Source organism: Betta splendens, chromosome 15, assembly GCF_900634795.4.
Source record: "Betta splendens chromosome 15, fBetSpl5.4, whole genome shotgun sequence".
Lineage (NCBI taxonomy): Eukaryota > Metazoa > Chordata > Actinopteri > Anabantiformes > Osphronemidae > Betta > Betta splendens.
This window is the reverse complement of record NC_040895.2, coordinates 7856777-7879769: the sequence shown is the minus strand read 5'-3', so window position 1 is coordinate 7879769 and position 22993 is coordinate 7856777. Positions and strand designations below refer to the sequence as shown.

General features: G+C 43.1%; 2 protein-coding genes and 1 non-coding gene across 4 annotated transcripts in view; all 3 read right to left on the bottom strand.

Annotated features, from left to right (window-relative positions):
• Positions 1–207: 207 nt before the first annotated feature.
• On the bottom strand, positions 208–1985 carry tomm20a (translocase of outer mitochondrial membrane 20). The gene is made up of 5 exons (XM_029127781.3): positions 1785–1985; positions 1441–1487; positions 1281–1362; positions 974–1116; positions 208–694 (listed from the first exon to the last, which is right to left on the bottom strand). The coding sequence occupies exons 1-5, from the start codon at positions 1906–1908 to the stop codon at positions 650–652; spliced, it is 441 nt and encodes a 146-aa protein (XP_028983614.1). The 5' UTR covers positions 1909–1985; the 3' UTR covers positions 208–649.
• LOC114842358 (small nucleolar RNA SNORA14) lies at positions 794–925 on the bottom strand. Its single transcript, XR_003783383.1, has one exon. It is a non-coding gene; the product is annotated as a small nucleolar RNA SNORA14 (small nucleolar RNA).
• Positions 1986–2459: 474 nt separating the features above from the next.
• The window catches only part of arid4b (AT-rich interaction domain 4B), a 31091-nt gene continuing 10557 nt past the window's right edge, over positions 2460–22993 (bottom strand). Inside the window, exons 4-24 of one of the 2 annotated variants that reach the window (XM_029175132.3) lie at positions 21504–21569; positions 21065–21155; positions 19563–19642; positions 19117–19208; positions 17239–17380; positions 16018–16097; positions 13756–13832; positions 12904–13052; positions 12752–12824; positions 12131–12225; positions 11938–12035; positions 11565–11763; positions 11206–11468; positions 8558–8740; positions 7543–7627; positions 7249–7456; positions 5917–7143; positions 5683–5793; positions 5322–5546; positions 4998–5144; positions 2460–4842 (exon numbers count right to left, since the gene is read on the bottom strand). In XM_029175132.3, the coding sequence (XP_029030965.1) occupies positions 4691–4842; positions 4998–5144; positions 5322–5546; positions 5683–5793; positions 5917–7143; positions 7249–7456; positions 7543–7627; positions 8558–8740; positions 11206–11468; positions 11565–11763; positions 11938–12035; positions 12131–12225; positions 12752–12824; positions 12904–13052; positions 13756–13832; positions 16018–16097; positions 17239–17380; positions 19117–19208; positions 19563–19642; positions 21065–21155; positions 21504–21569 (3843 nt within the window). In that variant the 3' untranslated portion in view covers positions 2460–4690. The remainder of the gene's footprint in view (positions 4843–4997; positions 5145–5321; positions 5547–5682; positions 5794–5916; positions 7144–7248; positions 7457–7542; positions 7628–8557; positions 8741–11205; positions 11469–11564; positions 11764–11937; positions 12036–12130; positions 12226–12751; positions 12825–12903; positions 13053–13755; positions 13833–16017; positions 16098–17238; positions 17381–19116; positions 19209–19562; positions 19643–21064; positions 21156–21503; positions 21570–22993) is intronic. The other variant, XM_029175134.3, reaches the window with a different exon arrangement.

The window sequence follows — 22993 nt, the reverse complement described above, 5'->3', positions numbered from 1 at the left end:
ACTTCCTGTTGCATAAAATGTAGGATATTTATTCATATGCACTTAACACTTCCCTTGCTCCAAAAAAGACTCACCAGTTGTCCAAGCCGACAAAAACTGCCCACGTTCCACATTTCTGAAGGGTTATTGCTTCAGATTTTCCTGTGCATTGCTACTGCCATCTACTGGCTAATAGTACTAAAATGTGCAAATAAGAAAAGACAGGAGTATAAAAATAACATTTAATGGACATCAAATGCTCCAGAAAAATTGGCAGACAATATTGCACAAATGAGAATTGATCATAGTGTAGACATTTATATTTCACATGTGCAGTGCAGCAATATGTAAGGAAAAATCTACAGACACACACACACACACTTCTATTTATACACCAGCAAGCCCTCAAAATATACAGTAGTGCATGTGAGACACAAATTAACAGCTAGAAAACACAAATGAGGACAGGACAAGAGGAGTGGAATGCATTTAACATTTCAGATTTGTTCAAGCTTTCAAAGGTCATTGTCGCTTGTGTCCAAAAGCGTGAGCTCCGTAATAATCAGACTCAACGCAGATGCTGTCGAATGTACCAAATGGTGCATAAATCTCAGTGTTCCAAATCCCGTAATGGAATATTAATAGGTTTTCATTTCATACATTTTGACAGTTATTCAACATCATCTTCTGTTAAAGAATGAGAGCTGACGATTCGCTGGAAAACAGAGAAAACACTCTTTAGATGCTTTTAGAAAACAAATAGCTAAATATGCATGATAGCATTTCAAGCAAGACATTAAGCAGCTAATTAAGTATCTGTCTTAGAGGTGAAATAACCAAGAGCTACTGATGCATAGCGCTCAGCTTTGGATAATTCTAATATTTCTCTTGCATCCTTTCTTATCCCAGTAACCACTAGGCAACTGAGGGGGTTATAAGGATGCTTCACCACCATTACTATTACAGTACAATGTGAGCTACAGGACATACTGACCTGGCTAATGCTGGGCAGTTTGGTCAGCAGCATCTGGAAGACTGGAGGCGGCAGAGTCTGCTGGAGCACCTGAAGCAGCTGCTGAGGTTGACCACACACTGCGATCGCATTGGTCAGGTGGTCCACACCTTTTTCAAATTCACCTGAACAGGTTTGGAAACTACTTGTTACACAGGCAATGGGCGTAGGAACGATGCAGAGATCCATCCGAGATTTTAATGGTTGAACGTTGCTAACACGAGGCCCAGAAGGCTATGCTTTGAGTACAGTACACGTGGATCCCTGTAGAACTACATACATGACCTACCTTGTGACAAAAGCTCCTCTCCCAGCTGGATTTCTTCCAGGAAGAAATTCTGAACAGCCTCTGGATCCTTTAAATCAGGCAGCTGTAAAATCAACGAGATTTACATGCTCAATTTCATTTCAACTTCACTTTACTGGAGCTTAATGTTCACGTGTCGTACCTTAGTCAGTCCAGACTTCTCACTAGATGCCTTGTGTCTTCTTCTGCCTGTAACACAGAAGTGGATTTAACATCTGTTGGTATAGGTTTGATGTCACGAGAAACACGTGGTTACAACTGCTAGCCACAGCATGCTTCAGCCACGCGTTAGCTACTCATCCTGCTACACACGTGAGTTAAGACTAAGTTGGAGAACAACTTATTAGATGCAAAGCGTAATTGAGGTGGGTAGTATATTTATTAATAATACAATAATAATAAATATTGTCCGGGTGGAGTACTTGCTAACGTGCCATACTCTCTTAAATTCACCGCTTAGCTAACTTCCTCTCCCCCAACACTTACGTTCCCGCAGCTTTTCCTTGAAGAGAGGGTCACTCCGCCGTTTCCTGTCGAAATAAATGCAGTATGCAATGAACAGGGCTCCGCACACCCCGGCAACAACTGCGCTCACCCTGGCGCTAATCATATCTGAAGTCTTCTAAAGCTCAGCCGGTACTAAAGGAACTCAGCTAGCACGTTGCTGCGGAAGTGCGGACAGAAAGTACGTAAAGCGTAACGATGACGTCACGGCCCCGCGTTTTCGGTGTATCGCGCAAAATATAATATAATATAATATAATATAATATAATATAATATAATATAATATAATATAATATAATATAATATAATATAATATAATATAATATAATATAATATAATATACCTGATTGGTTTGTGGTAATTATTTTCTAATGAGGTGTAAAATTGAAATACTTCAAAATCTCCTTTAACAAAATCTTAAACTAAATTTTTAACCAACAATGCCAAAGACTAAAATATACCACTTACCAAGTGCACATCAAGTAAACATCAAAGGATTTTCAACAGTATGTTTGAAGTGGATGTCCTTTTAGCTACAAACAGTAGATAATATAAATATATAAAAATATAAATAAAAAAAATTATAAAAAAAATAAACACACATATGTATTTAAAACTATGCATTAAATTCCCTCACTGATTGAAGCAGACACAGGGTACTTCACAAACTATGGTATTTATTTCAAACAGAGAATTCTGCTTTGCTTACATTTTTACAATAAATTACACAATGACCATCATCAGATGAGCCTAATAAATACTATTGAGCATTTTTTAATAAGCTCTATTACTCTCTCTTTACCTATGATCGAAACCTTTTTTTCCCACATACAGGATCATACAGCTTCAGCTTCAGGCCATGTACAGGTTGGAAAATAGTTCAGTCACATCCAAATCACCATTCTCTTCTTACAAGCACAAGCTCTAGAAAAAACAAAACAATAAAACAGAATACAAACTAAAACAAACATGGAATTAAAAAAAGAAAGAAAACATAACTATTAAAACTGATAAAAGAGGCCTAACAGAACAAAAACCCAAATCTTCTCCTCCAAAAGAACTAAAATGGCGAGAAAAGGAGAGAACAAACATGCTGTAACCCTCAGTATTTACACAAACTACAGTTAAAACCGTAAAACTGTCTGTACAGAAAAGTACATGTTATAACCAGTGCAAGATATTAAATAGCTTGACTCAAAACACTTCTCAATATACAAATGTATAACAAAAAGCATACAATTACATACAAGTGCCAAACAAAATGTAACTTCAGGTTATCATACAGCAGGGGGTCTATACAAAGGGAACACTGGAGATGTCTTCAGAAATGTATACACACATCACTTTATGATATAAATGCACATTTACAATAGCTTTACCTCTAATCTGGTCGCAGTACAGGAGACAGACCCAAATATTTTTGGTAGGGATGAGTATGAGCAGAAGCAGGCATGGGGTTATTGATCATTACTAAAAGTAGAACAATACTTTATTCAATGAAGCAGAAACGTAATGGAATTAAATAATTTCATAGTGTGAAACACTGCGAAAGCGGTATTCAGCTTCATTCATGTATATGAATACTGGCTAACTTCAAGTTAACTTTATCCAGTTGCAGATGTGCGTCATCAAATATTCAGTGAGGACGTTGAGGACTTGAGATGAGGGAAAATGAGTGATGAAAACAATAAAATGAAGACAGGCTTTTAAAAGGCTGATAAAACAGAAGCAAGGTGGCTGCTGGATTCACATCATCTGTCAGTGCACATTTTAAACTGCACAACTTAACCTTAAGTTATACCCAACGTGGATGAGTATTCAGTAGTAACTTTGCTTTTTCAATAACATTACTTTAGCTGTGTTAAACCGTCCGCATGCGTCAGACTCAGCCCTCCACTACCTGTCACTCATACAGGCACACATTATTCCACAAGATCCTCTGATCTTACAAGAGAATCAGGAAAAAAAGTGCTGTCCTTTCTCAAAGTGCCCCAAGGGGAAGAACAAAAAGGCACAACAGCAGCGACGATCAGCTCTGGCCCCGAGGGTCACCACCCTACTTGTCTTTCACCCTTCTCTGTGCACACAGCTTCTGCTTCACTGATGCAGGTAATCAGGGAAACAAGAAGGGCCGTGGCTGCTGAGGATCAGGGTTGACCACGGCTGCACTACAGTATCATTCCAAATGTATTCACCGACTCCGTCAGTGGACCTGCAGTGCATCCATCGATCCACTACCAGTGTACAGGCCCACGTGCCCGTATGCAAGTCAACCACTTGAGGTTTAGCCACACTAAGGCCTTTTTTAAGTGACAGTGGACAGAGAACCATGGCAAAAATTACATTTCACACGTGCTTGATGCCAATGTGGCAGTGTTCCTCTGAATTCCCCTAATAACGATAATATTATTAATAATAATAACAATAATAATAATAGTAATAATGATAATACTAATAATAATAATATGGCCAGCACAGGCTGCACCATGTGGAACTCTGAGGACAGAGCAAAGAGGTCTTCAGTGAAAATCATCCCTTACCAATAGAACTTTATCAAATGGAAACAGTTATTGCTTGCAAAAACAATTCTTATAAATGTTCAATTGAGGAGAGCGCATAAGACAAATCTGTATATATTTTTGACAAATGTCATCCCTACACAATCTTCATAAAAGTGCACTTAAGTGCCATTAGCTTGCCAAGGAAACAGTTGTCAATAGAAAATAGTGCTTGTTTCTTGTTTTTTTGTCTCTGGTCTGTTCTTTTTTGTGCCCCAGTAGTTACAGTATGCAGGTTGACTTGACCGTCCTGTTGGAAGGTAGCGGGGGTGGTGACCCCAGGGTGCTGGTTAAGTGCTTAGTGCGGTGGCTCGTTGCTGGTTCGTCCTGTCACCTGCACTCCACTGATACCCCAGAGTTCTGAGATGAGGAGGATGAGGATGAGACCGGAGGGTCGGCCAGCGTCAGCATTACGGCCGCCGTCAGTGAGCTGGAGGACGGCGAGGAGGATGACGATGAGGAAGAGGAAGCAGCCACAGTGCCTGCGGGAGATAAAGACGATATGTTACAGTATGAGGAGAGTAGGAGGTGTAGTGTGCTGCACCTGTTGTGCCTAAATTCAACCCCATCCAAGTTTGACGTGTGCTTGAAAACAGCTGAAGTTACGCCTTCCTGGTAAACAGCAACGCTGACTCACTTTCCCGTTCTTTCTTCTTCATGCGTTTTCGGCGTCTGTCAATGGAGGCCACCTCAGACTTGAGGGAGTGGTAGTGGTTCCTGATGTCCTGCAGCTTCTCCTGAAGGAAAGCGATCCTCTCCAGGCTGCTCATCTTCTCCAAGTCCGCTACGTCAGCACAAATAATGCAGTTTAGACGTAAGACTTGGTTGAAGAAACATATGTGCTTAATAGGTTCCGTTTGTCCAAATGTCACTCTCACACACGCACACACACATAAAAAAGGAAAGTTTAAAAGTAAATTGAACAAATTAGGTGAAACTAAGTTCAATGTGAGACACTTACACATCTGGAAGCTCCACTTGTACACGCGTGGTGATCTTCCATGGTTGTCCCGATGCTGGGGGTGGTCAGCTTCACCGTGCTTGTGGTACTTATGGCTCGAGGGGGGAGATCGCCCGTGACACTTGGGCGAAGTGGCAGCCTTCACGTCGGATACGTTGTTCTTAGAGGCAGTTGTTTTGGCAGTGCCCTCAGCCACAGACTGGTCCTCGCTGTCACTGCTGTTGGCTGCGGAGGAGGAGAAGACAGCAGGGTTCGTTTTAGGAGAAACATGTAAATATGGAAGGCAGGATAAAATTAGAGCTGGCATTTGAAGTGAGAAGGCCATCAAGGTGTCAGCAGTCCTGTCTCCGGCTCTTTTTACCTGTTTTCCTATTCTTTTTGGGAGGCACACCTAGGCTCTTGCGGTTTGGCTTATGTTTCTTTGAGGCTCCACCTGGCTGTGATTCTTTCTGCCGCTTCTGACTCACAGACGCTACAAAGAGAACAAAAAGATGAGAGAACAGGCAGCCTGTGAAATGAGTTGTCAGTGTATTTTTTTTAGTTCTCTATGCTGAGGAAAAATACAAAAATCTATCATTTCAAAAAGATTTTGTACCTTTGGACTTCTGCTCACTCTCCTGTTGGCTGCTGTTGCTCAACTCCAGACTGCAGATGCTGCTACTGTTGCAGGAGAGGCTGACGTCAAACACCTTTGATGGGGAACCCGCCCCTTCATCCTGAGGGAGGTCTTGCTCCCCTCCGAGGCTTTCCACTTCCACCGTGCTGCTGTCCGTCTCGCTGCGGCCGCCTGTCACTTCCTCCTGTGTGGGTCCTGAAGGCAGAGCATCAGAAACCGGCTCTGAAGGCAAAGTGAAAGGGATGGACGGTGGTGGCGAGGATGGCTGTGCTTGACTAGATTCTTCCTGAGCACTGCCTCCTCCGGATGTGGACTCTGGCGTGGTTGGTGGTGTGTTAAGAACAGAGTTGCTGCCACTGCTCGGGAACTCCTGCAGTTTGTCGTTCTCCATCTGCTCCTCTGAGGCTTCATCCTCAGGCCCGAGCTCCTGCTCCACACGTGGCTCCTCCATACATGAGGGAACAGGTGGTGGAGGAGAATTGGCTGCCTCCGTGTCCGAGTCGGAGAACAGCTCTTTGAGTGTCTTCTTGGGCCACTGGGCCTGAATGCTGGACCACACGTCTTTTTGTCCCTTAGCGCGAACGGCAGGTCGTTCTTCTGCATTCCCAGACATTTTGGGCCTCTTCTCAGGAACCTCCCAGAACGCAGCTTGTCTGCTACTTTTGTTCTTCTCCTTAATCCCACTGTACTTCTTGGAAGGAGAGCCTTTGGTTTTTGAGCGGCTTCGCTCACATTCCTCAGCATGGGACTCGGCCAGCGCTGCAGCCTCATCATCAGAACTGCTGCTCAACGTGGCTCCCCTCTCCTCTCCAGGGCCCGCCGCTCTGTCTTCCAGCTTCTTGGGAGAGCCTCCCGGGAGCCAGTCGGCGCTCCTGGTGTTTCTGGACTTAGCTTTGGATTGACCTCTCAAAGTTCTCTCCACTGCACTGTCGGATTTCCGCTTCTTGGTGCTCACATCTCCCTCTGCCTCCGATTGGTTTCTGCGCTTTCCGACATCAGTGCTCTCTGGACTGACTAAATCCTGGCTTTTTCCTGAGACTGGAGGAGGTTTGGATCCTTCGGGAGGGGCCCCACCCTCCCAGTGCTCTGACGTTTGCAGTGGCTCTGAGGGGGGCTTCCTGAGGCTGCCTCTGCAACCTGGGCGATCCTCTTCATTTTGTTCCCCTTCCTCATCCTCGTGCTCACTTTCGTCCGTAGACATCTCCGCTGGGGCAGACAAGACAGAACTTTATTCTGGGACAAATGACTGCAGATCAAAGTGAAACAGTCCTAATGTGCATAAACACTACACGCGTGTGTTAGTGTTTCTACCTTGCAGACCATTGAGGATAGAAGTGATTTCAATGGACTTGACCGGAGGCTGCTGAGTCCCTTTGTCCTCGCCCTCATCCATCTTGGAAAAGACATCCTGACTCAGCCCACATTTGGAGCGAGGGAGGCGATTTGCATTGGACGAAGGGCCAAGGACGTCTCTGTCATTGAGCCTCTCCAACCTGTCTCGTTCCCTCTCAGCTTTGTTCTATCAGAGTTTAACACAGTCAGTGATTCTTAAAAAAAAGCAAAAACAAATGGAGGTTTAAGCAGAAACATTTTCCTAACTCATACCTTTATTTTTTTGCGGTGTTTTATTTTTGGTACATTCTTATTGGCAGGGCGCACAATCTTGTCAGCTTTGATCCATTCATCATATCTAAAAGTCAAGTACAAAAGACACCATTTCATTATTCAGATCCTTGGGAGAAGCTCAAAATCTCACACCACACCCTCTACTGTCTGGCCCCAACATGTTGCTGCGACACAATGAGCCTCAGCAGCAGAAGAGGAAATCCCATGGTGTTATGTGGAAAAAGACAAACCTTTACGATGAAAGAAAGAAAGAATACTGACACCGACCACTACACAAATCATATTCAACAGAGTTGACCAACAGTACCAAGGGTGCTACTTGGGTCGTATGACGAAAATTAAATTTCACAACATCACACACAACAGACACAATGCAGAGAACATCCCATAGTCTTTTATAGAGTGCTAGAGGACCACACAACAACTTTGAGCAAATGAAATGCTGATTGCACTAGGTAACCTCTGTGTAATGGTACCCTAACACTCTACTTAACACTGCATTAACCCTGACCCACTGGGGAGGGGGGAGAGGGTTGAGAGGTAGAGGTGAGTGTAGCAGCACTTTGATTGGCCTTTCAGAAATTTAAGGGGTAGCTCACATGATACTATAATAAAGGTTAAGTCAGAACCACTGGTTGTCAATTTCCTGCAGGGAAGTGATTAGAATTCAGCGTCTCTGTAAATTTGGTTGAGAGACAGACAGACAGGGGGTTCAGTCAAAACTGAGAGAGGGAAGCTGAGGAGCGATCCACATCAACCCAATGCTCAGTTCTGTTACTGCCACTAGATGGCCCAGTGTCCATGATCAGAGTACTGACCATGGGACTGAAGCAGATCAAGCAGAATTTAAGGAAGGGAGGTATCCGTTACTATGGGAATACCCACATAGCGGTAATCCCCTGAGCTGGATTGAGGGTTAAAATATGTCTTTTTTTTAATATATATCTTTTGTGAATATAGACATTAGGTGTTTTCTCCCCAGGTCCTGTCTTACCTGACGTTCCAGCCACAGTAGTGCACCAGGTAGAGCACCTCTCCCCCCTCCACGTCTGCCTCTTTCACAGTGGCCTCGTACGTCTTCAGATTGCGGCCTCGCCCATACCTCACCTGCACCTTCATCCCCGGGGGGTAACACTCAAACTCCTCCCCTTCCTCCCCCTCCTGACTGCTGTCATCCCTGCAAGAAAAACAGTTCAGCACTTCCTGGCCCTAGGCTGCCCCATTCCACACCACAGAAGCCCAGCCACAGCCACCCACCCATCTCACTTCCTGCTGCTAGGATGCCTGTTATCTAATACAGTTGCTCAACCCTGCCTGCCCTGTCCCATTACAACACTAGGCCCCCTATAAATGAAGAAACATGAGGCTCCCGATCATGTCCTAGTCCAGTGTTGCCTACACCAAGCTGCAGCTTCACAGTGACCCAGTCAAAGAACAGTACATGAAGTGTTTCAGCAAATAAAACATCAGTCTTTTATGACAGAAATCAATCTTGCATTTGAAATAACACTACTGTTATAACATCTAACCCTACGTCCACCAACAACATGCTTGGGATTCTCATTCACGCACACGCTGTAAGAAACAAAGCAGCCACAAAGAGGCGCTAGTGGGGAACAGAGATGCAAAGCTGGAGGGTGCGCAGGTGACGCAGTAGTGCCGGTAAGTGGTTTAGGTGCAGGGGCCACAGCGGCAGGTTAGCACAGCAAAGCACAACTTGGCAGGCAGCGCGGCGGCCTAAAGCGAGGCTAGAGGACTGACGGTAAATGGCCGCGGGATCTAATTCGATTTGCTGCCACAGAGAGCAGCCATGACACAGCACCTCGTGTATCCTGTCATACCGAACTGCTCCGGAGATGTGCTTTATCGAGCAGCAGCCCAAGGAACTGGTAGCATCCGAAGACATAACTGATCGTTTCACGCAGGTTTGAAGCAGACGGTAATAGACTTCTCTCATTTGACAGAGTTACGTATATTTGAGACATATTAGCAAAAACATTTGTTTATGCTATGTTGAGCCTGACAATATCCTCTTGAAGTTTAAATGGTTTGGAAGTTAATATTTTGAGGTTTAGACAAATTTGAGTTTAATGGTTTCGACTTATAAATTATACATTGATCAAACTCCAAAAAACAAGAGCTTCATCAATAAGGACGGTTGTGAACAAATGATCCTAAACCATTGTTTACGACAGCTTCTTTAATCCTGTCCAGTGGAAATGTCATGAACTAGAGCGTCAAAATGCTTAATAGAAGCAAAATGCTGGATCTGGGGAAAATCAGACATTGATTCAATCTTATAACCTATCTAACAATAATATAAATTAAAAGTGAATTTTCCAAATTTCTTTCACTTGCTTCATCCACAGTTTTTAAACTGTTTGTAGCTAGAATGAAGAATGGTGTGTGTCCACATACACACAACAGGTTCCATCCAGATTATTGGATGTTAACATCAAACAGGTTGATATCATCGGTAAAGCTTAGATCAGTTCAGTGGGCAGGTTGTCTGGGCTCAGTGTAAATGTTCACACAACTACATAATCCAGTGGGACCCCTGGCCTCATCAAAAGCCAGAAGGGAACCTCCTGATACTCGGCATACAGTGGTAATCTACAGCCGCCAGTGATAAAACAACAGACAGAGGAATACTAAGAGCAATGTAAGAGGGTCAGGGTAGAAATAAAGTTGGACAAATGTTCAATGCACCAATCAAACACAAACCACTTTACACAGAGAAGGTGAACAGTGGTGCAGTGTTTTATAGTCATTGGCCAGTCACACAAACAATCATAACTAAACTGCAAAATTGGAGCGTGAACACACACACAGTTCTAAACCACACGGAAAGCGCTAATCAAGATGTTGTAAACAGGAAACAACAGGGAAAAGGGACCTAACATAGACCAAACAGTTTAACATACCCACTTCAGATATTTAAAAACACCCAAACTTCCCCTTTCCCTTTCAAAGCCTTTCAAGCACTATCTTGTGACTACTGAACTAATGCATTAGTGACAACATTCACACACATGGAACACTGAACATCATTCAAGCTGAACACCAAAAAGCCAAAATAAAGAGAAAAGACAGGAAGAAAGGACAGGGAGACTGATAAGAGTTTAGAAAAGAGCAGAAATCAGGAAGAGCAACAGCCATGTTGTGTGGACTGAGTGTGAATGAGGCTGTCCGGACTCAAATGGTCTCAGCCAGGGACAGAGAAAGACAGAGAGCACTGCATGACATGCTAGGTGAGAGTTAGCAGTCAGGCTTGGTGCTCAACAATGCCTCTTCCAGCTGATGTGGACTAATGCACAAGAATTATTAATAGCACAGAGCAACTTAAAAAAAGACAGGGGAGAGCTTTCCTTTCTGGTTAACAGGTAGAGGTGCATTGTGGGTATGTTGGGTATTAGTGTCACTGAGGTCAGAAGTGTCTCTACTTATCTTGTCACATGTTAATAATCTTTGAAGCAATTTTTTGTCTGGAGAACTTTTGACAACTCAAGAGTTGTTGGTGAATGTTGATGATGTGCTGTTAACACAGTTACGCCAAGATTGAGCCTCTAGGGAAGTTGTGTTTGTGCCAGGAGGTAATTTTTCATCACCTTAATAGAAGGACTGCTCCTTCTAGCCACCTACCCAGAGTTGTCCTTGCTCTCTTGCTCCTCGCCGGGCTCCTGCTTCATGTTCTCAGGCCCGACGTTTTGTGTCAACAAGTCCTCATTAGCTTTTCCCTCATGTGGACCATCTTCTTCATCATCATCATCCTCCTCCTCCTCCTCCTCCTCCTCATCCCCCTCCTCCTCCTCCTCATCATCATCATCATCGTTTCCACTGTCCTTTTCGTCACTCTTTAATGGTTCGGTATCCATTTTGGTTCGGGTCAAATCAGGTTTTTCCTCCTATGGGAGAATTAAGCATTTAAATTAAATACGATCTTCTGCATGACTACACTAAACATGCCATTTTATTCAAACAGAACTTGGAGAATGTAGCACCTTGCAATCTACAGACTGTGTAGTACAGGATTCTTCATTCGCCTTTGCTGTGGGCTCTTCTGAGGTGGATGACGTGGGAGCGTTTCCTCCCGCTTCTCCTTCAGACTTCACTTCCCCCTTGGGACCCTGCTTCAGCGGGAGGTCCATTCTGAAGGTGATTGCAGTGGATGTGCAGTACTCCTCAAAACCATACAAGTACCTGCATGATTAGAAGATCCTTTAATATTATGCATACAGAAGATGTCCATGTCTGCTGTGCTAAAAGGTTTGCCTAAAACAGGAGGCTGACTAGCACACAATGGAAAAAAACACAGAATGCTGCATTTGCTAAACAAAGGTAAAACCCTGGAGGAGCTGTGGAGGTAGTACGTACTTGCGGTAAGCACATTTGACATTGTAGCCAGCGGCTGAGTTGAGCACAGGAATTCCCAGATCCTGATAGACTTGCTTCCAAACAGAGCCACTTTCAATCTGCTCAATTGTGGACACAAAAGAAGACAGTTCTACAATGAGTCAACATCGAATAAAACTACTCTAAAAAGTATTAACGTCAAACCGATGCGTACATTGTCAAAGCCTCCCAGTTTGTGCACCAGCCTGTAGAGTTTGAACAGGTTCAGGTTCCTGTAGCCCAGAACAGGTCGTTTGTTGATGGGAGTTCCTGAGGAGAAACAGTGAATCAGTTGAGTTAGTACACAGAAAGATAGAAGATTAAGCAGTGAGTGATGTTACTGTAAACAAATCTATACAGCTGCATTAAGTGGATTTAATTAATACAAAATATTCAAGTTAAAAAAAAAATGTGATAGACCTTTTTAGCAAAAATAACTGAATAGTAAGAAAACTGACAAAACCACAGCTGGTATATTTGTATATATTTATGTTTTGTGTCAAACCATAACCCAAGGAATAATAAAGAACTAGAACTGTAAGGCAGTAAAAAGTACATTGCTCCCCACTGAAAAGTCTCATTAAAAACTACACTCGAACCCTATTAGACTAAGTGGGAAAACATTTGCTCAGCTGAGATCACAAAGTGCAGATACTTAAGGCAATAAAATTAAAAATGGAACTTGACATCACAACACATATTATTTTCATTTTTTAGGTGGGTGAAATTTGATAGAGTTTAAAAAGAGCTCAGAAGTCAACCTGTAAACACTAATTTGATTTAAGCGCTGATTTACCTCTGTCTTCCATAAACTTGTACAGCTGCTGCAGAAAGTTCTCCCTCTCCTCCGGGAATGGCTCCACTTCCTCCTGCAGACAGGAAGCAAAACGGTTGAATCTTTAGCTGGACCCGATGGGCTGAGAAGCATGTTACCAGCTCTGCATCTACCTCCTCTTCTTCACCACTGGCATCCTCCTCCTGGTCTTCCTCTTCATCATCCTCCTCATCCTCACTGCTGGAACTTTCCTCTTTCACTTCCGTCTTCCAGGTGCCGGGTATGACCAAGTGCTCCTGGAACTCCAAGGCTGAGTCCAGCGCTGTCGAACACAGAAGGAGAGTAATGAAACACTGATCACTTACTTACCATTCCTGCTCACATAATCAAGCAAAGGGAGCTAGTAAAACTCAAGCTATAGCATTCTGCGAAGACTATATATACACACAAACATATACATACACATACAAAAACATATACATACACATACAAAAGTTTTTGCCAAAATCATTACAAGCATCAGTGGAATTAGGCAGCTTGAGTATTTGCAGTGACTCAGAGCAGCAGTATCGTTCAGCCACCATGTCACAGGTGGGTTTAAGTAGCATCTAACCACATTGGCAGATGCTTGTTTTACGCTTTTGCAATGTGGAAAACATCACAGTTGTGAGTCAACCACCTGTGAACACAGAGACTGGGATAATACCGAGCTGCTTCCTAACTGTAATTACGAGAGAGTAAGAGCTCTGCAGCAGAAAAATGGGGCCACTATATAAAAAGCATGGTGAGGACTTCAAATAAAAATAGACTCGACAGTGACAGAATCTCTCCACTGCTGCATTTCCCCAGAACAAAAACAAAACTCCTCTTTCTTCTGTGTGCCTTGCTGCAACCCACTCTGCAAGCACTTTCTGCTAAATGTGTCAACACCCAGACCTGCCCACAGATGTCAGGGAATAGGTACATGCAGAAAATCACAAGTTCTAAAATAGTACTTGCAGCCTTAAGCTCGATGGTAAACTTACCTGGTTTGAGACCTGCATCAGCTTTTGGGGGACAGTCGCTGTTTATCTCGCGTATGTCCTTCCTCAGCACCATATAACTGCCAAACAGAGCACCTCTGATCAGTGAGTGCAGGAATTAAGTGGTAAGGATAGTATAGGACTGGCAGGGGAAGGCTATGTAATCTAATTTAAAGTCTAGTACCTACAACTACCCATGAGTGTATAAGCATGCAAGATCGCCAAAGTCAGCAGAATTCCCCCCATGTGGATCATGAATATGAAAAATGAGTTTTCTAGCATGTTACTGAAATATTGCAGCTTTGACCAAAAAAAAATAGAAAAGGTGTAATAACACAAATACTAAGATTGTAAAATTCATTATAATACATCACTATGGTTATAACTTTGATTTAAAAAGTCTCTGCTCCACTTCATGGTGTATTGAGTACAGTTCAGATCTAATTTTCGTGGCAGCACTATGATGAATATTACCTCAGCAGCTGATTATTGGATGGATTAGACTGATTTGGATAACAGATTAAACATCTGTACTTGCGGGTTTACAAAACCTCAGAAAATCAGTGACATGTTTAAATAATGAGCTTTTGTTCAGAACTGTCAGGCCCACATAAAAATACAGGGACACGGTTAAGTTAAGAAACGATTATCAGTACATCCTGTTTCAATCATTAACTAAATGATTAGGAATTAAGAATAAGCAGCATTTTCGTTTCATCTCCAAATAAGACAAAGACTTCCAATTAGCTTAAATCAATTTAGCATCCTGGTTCTATTTAGCTGAAACCTCCTCACAATGATTAAACTGTCACTTTCTATATATATCAAATAGCACAGACAGATTTGCATGCCAGCCCAAACAGAGAAAAAAACAAAAACACAGCAACAGCTTGTGTGTCCATTGTTACCACGGTTACGGGATCTGATTAAATTAAAATCACTTCTTGACAACTCCTGTGCTCAGAATGGCTGTGACCCCTGTTAAAAGCGATGTTGAAACCATTATTTTGTAATGTTGAATGAGTACCCAACTCTCCAGGGCAACGTGAACCTGGTGACTCCACCACCGTGCAGCAGAGGTCACATGTCACACCAAGAACAATATACAATAACAAGTGAGTGACACAAAAAGGAAGAAAAGGCCTGTGAAAACAGCACGACCAATGGAGCTGTACTGAAACAAGGTTACGTGCATCTGAAACTGGTCCTGACGCAGGTATTACCTTCAACAAAAACACAAAGGGACTGAAGGAAAGCAAAGCTGAAAATCTCATTAACTATGATATAGATTTCCTGGCTTTATTATTTCTTTTATCTACTGCTGGCTACACTGTGGAGAACAAAAGCCATCAGGGGGCGCCACGCTCAGAGAGGAAATATTTCACAAGTCTCCTCCAGTTCTTACCTGATTCATCATTCCTTATCTTATCAGAGTTCATCTGCTCGACCCTACAAATGACGATTAGCAAAAATACAAGTAGGAAGATTTCCTGTGCAGCAAAACATATCTTGAGCAGCAGATTATGGGTCATGTTGATGAGTTGCACTGCATATCTATTGAGGAAGGCAGACTCAAGGCTGATCTGTCATCAGGGGAATTCAAACAGACAGAAAGTCTTTGGAGGAGCGAGCCAGCACCAGAGTAATTGATGTAGAGTGGGATCCGCGCTTCTACCCACATACAGAGACTGCAGTGAGAAACCACTAGCAGAGTGCAGACTCCTGACAGGACTTTCCTCCTTTTGCCACAGACAAAACAACCGAGCTGTGTGATACCGTGCCGAGGGCTGGCTGCAGGGAAGCTACAGTACCTTACCTCACCACTAACTTATAGCCTTAGGACAAATATAATAACACGACCCAGCGCTGCTACTGAAGGCACCGAGTGCTGTAAAATGTAATGGAGCGTCATAGAGTTGTATGTTAAATGTATGCTTATGCACCCATTTTTGACATTTAGCATTTATTCAATATACTTTCAATACAATATAATTTCTTATTCTTATACAAGAGCAGTACATGTGAAAGTTCACTGCAGCCAGATGACAAAACACCCGATGGAGATCAGTTTATTAGTATTAAATAATAAGTTTAATTCGACAAATCAGGAAAAGCTCAGATTATTTGTTGTCATCTTATTTCTGTGCCATCTGTTTTTACTCTAGTGTGGATAAGATACCGCCTCCTTACTGCCTAACTTGACCAATTGATAATCACTAGTGCATCCCTGCATGTGGTTGGCAGCACATCTTTTTAATGACTCACAATTTCCCATCCTTGAAAGAGCGGACGAAGACGTTGTCCTTCTTCACAGTAACGTCTTCATGGCAGTCCGGGGAGATGACCTTGTTGCACAGAAACAACCAAGAGACGATCAAAAGGTCAGCTGATGTGATGTGTGTGCGCATGACTTCACTATAAGATTATAATGTGGACAGTGGGGTGGGGGTTATCAAAGTAGGAGTCAATCGGCAAAGCAGTTCCAGCAGAAGGACGAAGTGGATACAGATACTGGGAAAATGCTGTCTATGAAGCAGAAATTAAATAAGCGTGAGAGACGAAGAGAGATGTCTTAGAGGTGTGTTCCCACTCGCAGCACATCCGGCTGCTGTTTACTGGAGCTGAGGAGCACAGACTTGTTTCAGTACCTGGATCTAACCCAGAAAAGGCAGCAGTTGCAATTACGTTGATCTGATTTCCACTGGTACTCTGTTCACTGCAGCTCCTGCTCATGTGGCGCACAACTACATTTGCAGGGTGGATGCATCTACATGAACACTATGACTCAAGTTTGCTGTGATATCATTTCCTTTTGCGACACATATGCTGAGCTGCAAATGTGAGAATTAGAGCATCCAGTTTACACACGCAGATCTGTTTCATTTGACTTTTATTTAATGGGCACACTTAAGTGCAAATCGTTGATCAGAGTCATGCCTTGTCATTTATGAGCGTATTTACTCCACCCCTCTGTCATAAGGTCACGGTGTAAACAACGCCAGGTTACTGTGTAATACACTTCTATTGGCTGTCACTGGGTGGCAGCACGGAGCCCAGTCGACAGCAAGCCAAGAACAACAAACTGTAGAGGCGGGGAGCTGCTGAGCACACAGTTAAAGGCACAGCTATCCCCGCCCTCTCCTAGTCTCCCAGTTCCACTTGTAACACTTACATAAACAAACGATGCCTGTCACTATTGTGTTGTTTGCTAGTGGTGGCTGCAGAGTAAGGGTGGGTTGAGAGGAATGGAATGGAAAGGCTGCTGCTGGTTAAAATGCAGAGCCTGATGTCCCCACTGTGGGATCAATAAAGTATGTAAAACTTAAAAATGTAATTACAACGAAAAGGAAACAACACATCAGTGTTTGTGTTGTACTTTTGCTTTTCCTCCAATGTATTAATCTGTCCATAAACTAGCAGCAACGGCCCCAGTTTCTTCCCGCTGACGGTGCAGACAGCAGTACGGACAAGAGACGGGATGCTCACCAGCGCAGGATACCACGTGGTCTTCTTTTTGTCCCCGGTGGGGACACCCTCCACGGAGACCACTTTGCCAAACAGGTCCTCATTCTGTCGCTGGTCACTCTCCTCTTCTTCACTGGAAGATGAAGACAACTCTTCTTCTTGGCTGCAGGGGAAAAATAGTTACTCAACAAATTACATTTCATAAAGATGCAGTAGGAATTTCTGCAGTACATAAAAGCCATATCCTGGGTGCTTATAGAGCTGCAAAGACATTGACATTTCAGATCTAATCCTTGTCAGGCAGGGGATGTCTGCTTATTTTTTCTTTTTAAGTGCTGTTCAGCTACAAAATGTCAAAAGGCCTCCAACCAACATCCCATAGAACCCTCTGTATCCCTCCAAGCTTTATCTTCATGTAGTGCAATGAAACATAAGGCCCGCACTGCTGATGAGCTCACTCATTAGGATCAGTGTATTGACGAGCAGACTCACTCTCTACTGCCTGACAGTCATCCTGACTCTCAGGCAGAGCCCTTACTGCATCCAGCAGACAGGCAGCCATGTCTCAGAATGATCGTGTGGGCAGCACCAGCAGGCAAACAGACCCTGCCTCATCGTTTTTAATGCCTGACTCGCACTGCTCCAAGCACAGCTCTGTGTACATGCACAGCGTCTAGCGAGATGCTAGATGCAAATCAGCCAAACAGCTGCTCATGCTAATACTACGACTACTAAATGTTGAATTGAAGTCAAAAACAAAACACTGGAGCTGTTCACTGAGATTACAAGCCATAGAGGAAAATGTTAGATCCATGCATAATGAATGCTGCTGAAGAAGTTGGATTGAAAGATTATTGTGTACTTTAAACATAAAGCGACAGTAAGGTTGCTTATTGTGAAAACATACAGACGCTGGTCCAGCTTTGTCTGAAAGAAAAAAGGACACCTCTGCGTACTACCACCTCTTCAGTTTTCAGATTAGAAGGTTCTGTGTAACTAGATGAATATGCCCAAAAAGTAACTTTTATAAATGGTGTCTTGTGGTTGCCTGGCAACTTTGGAATTAAGCAAATAAGATGTCATGTGCTAATTTCGGGCAGAACCAGGCAAGCTGCCTCCTCCAGATTCAAACCATTACGATGCACTGACGTGACAGCTTTATCCTTCTTATTATCTCCAGGCAAAAAATAATAATTTGCATAATCCCCCCCAAAATAAGGCAATGTAGCCTTTTAACATTGATCTGTAGTTTTTTGTTTATATCCCTGTTATATAAGTGCAGGAGCTTTACATTCTCAGGAATAAAAGGAGGTCCAAGGCGCTTGTGGGGAGATGGAACCATTCAGTCAATACTGGAGCCATGTTTAGAATAATATTGACTTTTCCCTGAGTGCCATTAGCAAAGGGTGTCAAAGAATGACATTACGTAGCAGTGTCCTCTTTCTAACACAGATGAGCCACAATTATGTACAGTGCCAGAAAAAAAACCTCAGCAGTCCCTATTCCCTGCTGAAAACTCAGTCTCCCAGGAGCAGGCACATCAGAACATAAAACACCCACTGGAACATTTGTGTCAAAGAATGGATAGAACAAAAAAAAAAAAAAAGAGATAACATTTAGCAGGACCACACTGTGCTCTCACTGCCTCTCCAGCATGCAAGCACACACGGGAGCCCAGCGTGATTTAGGAGCTGAAGGAGGTGAGAGCGCTCTCCTCCTGCAGGCCTTGGGGGCTGTTTATAAGGGGATGGAGATGGGGCTAAATCTTTCATTTCGGCAGACTTAGAATGGGGAAGCAGTGATCAGTAGAGAGAATCCCTCAACACAAGAATCAGAGACCTCTCATATAAGTTCGATGCGAGCCCTACAGGATGCACAGAGACAGGGATTGATACTCACACTGGGTTTGATCGTCTGCCGCGGTTGCCCTTCTTACCAATGACAGGTGTCCCGAAGTGCTCGGGGTTAGTAAGGGGGAGTCTGTCGAGCGTCTGCAGAGGAGACAAGCAACAGCAATGCGCCTTAGTGCCAAGCTGTCAAACAATACATTGGCAAAAGGTTTATCCTGTATACTGTAAAGAAACTCTTTTGATGGAATTTTTTCAGTTACAATTACAGGGATCCACCCGGCACAATAGAGACAGTTCATATTTGACAAGCTTGCAGTTTGATAGCGGTTTGTGTTCTGGAAATGTTCCACAGCTGAACATTTAATACCATCACGGGACAATTTATAATCAGCATTTTAAGGCGAGTCCAGGTGTGAGACTGTTGGCAAAGGAAATCAAACATGACAGCGCTGGTTTATGGGATGATATACGGCTTCAGCACGGCGCGGCACTTGCCTCGCTCTCTGCGAAGTGACGCGCTCCTTTCAGGCAAAGAGAGGATCGTCTCAGGGTCTTCTCATCGCCGTCGTCAAACACTGCGGAGATGAGAGACCAGCCATTAAACTGCTGTATATATGCTGCAACTGCACAAAAAAATCCTGTCTGGTTCCAAAATGTCTGCTCGCTTTATGATATGTTAAAACAAATAATGTTTGTCTTTCAGAGCTCAGATAGATCCTCCAGCAGACAGCTCTCAGCTAATTTTAGTAGCTTCAAGGCCCCTCTACTAAACAGAGTGGGAAAAAAAAGACAAACGTAGGCAAGTGACTTATCTTATTTATGAACTGACACCATATCACATCTGTCTGATATTAAATCTCTGAAGCCTAACTTGCATAACATGCACCCACACGGAGTAACATTAAATACAACAATTCACTTTCAAGCGCCACATTTGGCTCCACGATAAACCAAGAAGTGTGAAAACAACATGAAACGAAACTGCAAACACTTGAGGTAACTTCAGAAGAGACTTATACTTTTGTTTCCCCACTGATGAATGAAAAGATGAGTGTTTGCAAGACAAGGAAAACCCCACGGGCGCTCTTAAGCGACAAGCAGCTGCTGAGAGACTAACGATCTAAGAAGCAGTCTTTACACTACATACTGTATCCTTGGGATTATCTGGATTGGTAATTGTGTACTTTTGACAGACATGCAATTCTCAAACGCAAGATTGTGTGTTGAGTAGCATCACCAAAATGGGCGACTAAAGGATGTCACGCTGGGCAGTGAGACACTGTAGGCTGCCGGTTAAAAGCAAGTGCTAGCCTGCCATAATTTGTTTATACACTGGCTGCCTGCCACAATTATAAAGTATGCCAGATTAGCCATCGGTTGCTCGTGACTGCAATATATCCATCGATACACAGACAACTGGACTGGATCACTTTGACACTGCAGAAAAAGTGTGATTATTCTCAGCCAGGTTTTGGAGTTACAAGGAGCTTTATTTTACAATTTCTAAGCAGATTTACAGATGTTTGTTCACAGTGGAAATTAGAAATAATCCTCTAAGGAGGATAAGTCACGCTGAATCTTGTGTGTGTTAAGATTGAAGTGGAGCACACTACTGGATGCATGTACCGCACACTTGAAACTTGTGACCCCGTTCAATCAGCTTTTAAATCCACTGAATAGAAATGAAAATCTTTATTACTCATAAAAACTGGACAGTATCTTTGAATGTATTTGGAAAGCAACAAAGAGGCAGTTTGCATTGGCATCTATCTCTGCCTTCTGACAGACACAGTCTGCCTTTCTTTTTTATCTTTCTGTTACAAGGCAACAAAACTTTCAATCTTCTACCAACTTCTCGGAATCTATATAACGTTGGCTGTTTTGGTATAGTGCTGAGGCAAAGAAAGAAACAGGCCTAGAAAAGACTTCTTAAAGCTGGCTGCAGAGGAGAGGTGTTTGAGTGAGAAGGGCAAGCAGCCACTTCGTTATTGACTCACCAACAGTGTATATGCTCGCGTCGGTCAGCTTATTGATTGTTGCCTCCTGGTAAACTCCATCCTGATTCTTCACCTCCACGACAGCCCCCACCTGTTGAACGGATGCACTGCTGTTACTTGGCATGTCAGTATGCTAATCATTATTATTTCCTAATTATCTAAACTAATGTGTGCTTTCGAGCAAGGAGGCAACCATATTGCTTGTACAAGAATTTTAATCGACTGAAATTAAATTACAAAGCAAGTGCTTCATTGACCGATGCTGTTGTGCTTTGTTTACGTTCACTGTGGCAGAACATAAAGTAAGCGCAAGAACACAAGGTAACTTACAGTTTAACAGTGATTGATTACAAATACTAAATAAAATAACTTGGATCATACCCACTTTATTTGCCCTATTGAACTGGGGCAGCAGTGTCCTTCATATTTCCTGCCTTACCTTTAAAGGTCCTTTGATGTTTTCATCATGAACCTCAGCAGTGGACAGATCTGGTTTAAAGGTCACCTGGTGAAGCGGGGGAAGCAACAGGGAGGAAAATCAGTAACAAGAATAAACAATCATTCGCCACAGACCTGACCGAGCCACATCAATCTTCAGAGCCAGCATTTACTACAGGGGCTAAACCGTACTGCAGCTAATTACAAAGCTTTCTTTAATGTAATACCTGGCAGTGAGACAGATTTGTTAGCGGTTACATACTAGTAGAGCATCTGGGCTCATCATGTAGCACCTTGTGTGTTGATATTTAACATTTTGGTGTGTTCATGGCATCTCTGAACGGCTGTCAGCCAGTGGGCAGCTTCACTCCATCAGCAGGAGGCAACTGTGGTGAATATTTCTATCTGACCCCCCCCTTCCCCTCCCTGTGTGCATCTGCAGCTTCCCCTGAGCGGGGGCACAGTAGATCATAATCTGATCATGCTGCAATAATCTTCCATCTGCATGGCGACCTGGCAACACAAAAACAGAGAGGGCCGCACACACACAGACAGACAGTTTTGCAGTGGAGCAGAATCTTGTTAGTAGTGCAAATGCTCCTCCTCACTTTAAATCAAAATGCTCATGTGCTACTTCTGTTTCCTGGGGGAAATCAAAGTAATCTTGGGGCTTATGTTCTAGTAAAACAGTAAGATAATTATAATAGCAAACTGACTACACATTTACTGTGAATGAACCTTGCGTACAAAGACGGGTAGCGGAGAGAAGCACCGCATCAACCAAAACAACAACAACAACAACAAAAGGTAAGAGTCAGACAATGCTCTCTCAAGGCACTTTCAAACACAACAGCAGCAGCAGAATGCCCAATCAAAGTCTCGCTGTGAAGGCCGGATTAAGACAATGAATGAAACGCATACTGTTAGAAGCTGCTGGATTGTTAGGTCATAAAATGAGAGGCAGGAAAAAAGGGACGAAGCAGCATTTCATCGGTTATGGAGATAATGGCATTCCTGCCCAGTGGAATAAAGGAATCCCTTTCTTCACAGGAACAAGCACGAGGCTCCTCTCCCCACACAAAGAGGGAGAGTGACTCTCACTGTCCAAATTCTCTGCTGCTACAGAGCTTCATTAACACCTGCTCATCCTGACAAAATCCTAACTCAGCTTGGTTCCTACAACAGTCTGTAACGGTACCGAAACACAAACGAAAGGCTGCTTTCTCAAAATGTAAAATGATTTATCGTATTTTCTCTGCTTTTTAAAATGTCTATGTTTAAATATTACTGTAATACCAGTTAGATCTGAAATTGTGACAGCAAAAGCAAGTACAGAAATGTGTTGCATGTCTTCTAACCAGAAACACTACTGAACAAAGCAAGCTTTGACTGTGTGACAGCTCAAATAAAGGAATGGAATGAAAATAGGAAAAGTCTAGTTGCTTTACTCATTAACATCCAGACCCTCTCTGTTTACTGCTCCTGTCGGTT

Bases quoted from the DNA above. Each gene is read 5' to 3' on its own strand.
- tomm20a (XM_029127781.3), bottom strand. From the start codon at position 1,908: ATGATTAGCGCCAGGGTGAGCGCAGTTGTTGCCGGGGTGTGCGGAGCC. The intron at 1,488-1,784 runs GTAAGTGTTGGG...TCTGTGTTACAG, and splicing joins CAAGGAAAAGCTGCGGGAAC to GCAGAAGAAGACACAAGGCA. The intron at 1,363-1,440 runs GTACGACACGTG...TTGATTTTACAG, and splicing joins AGAAGTCTGGACTGACTAAG to CTGCCTGATTTAAAGGATCC.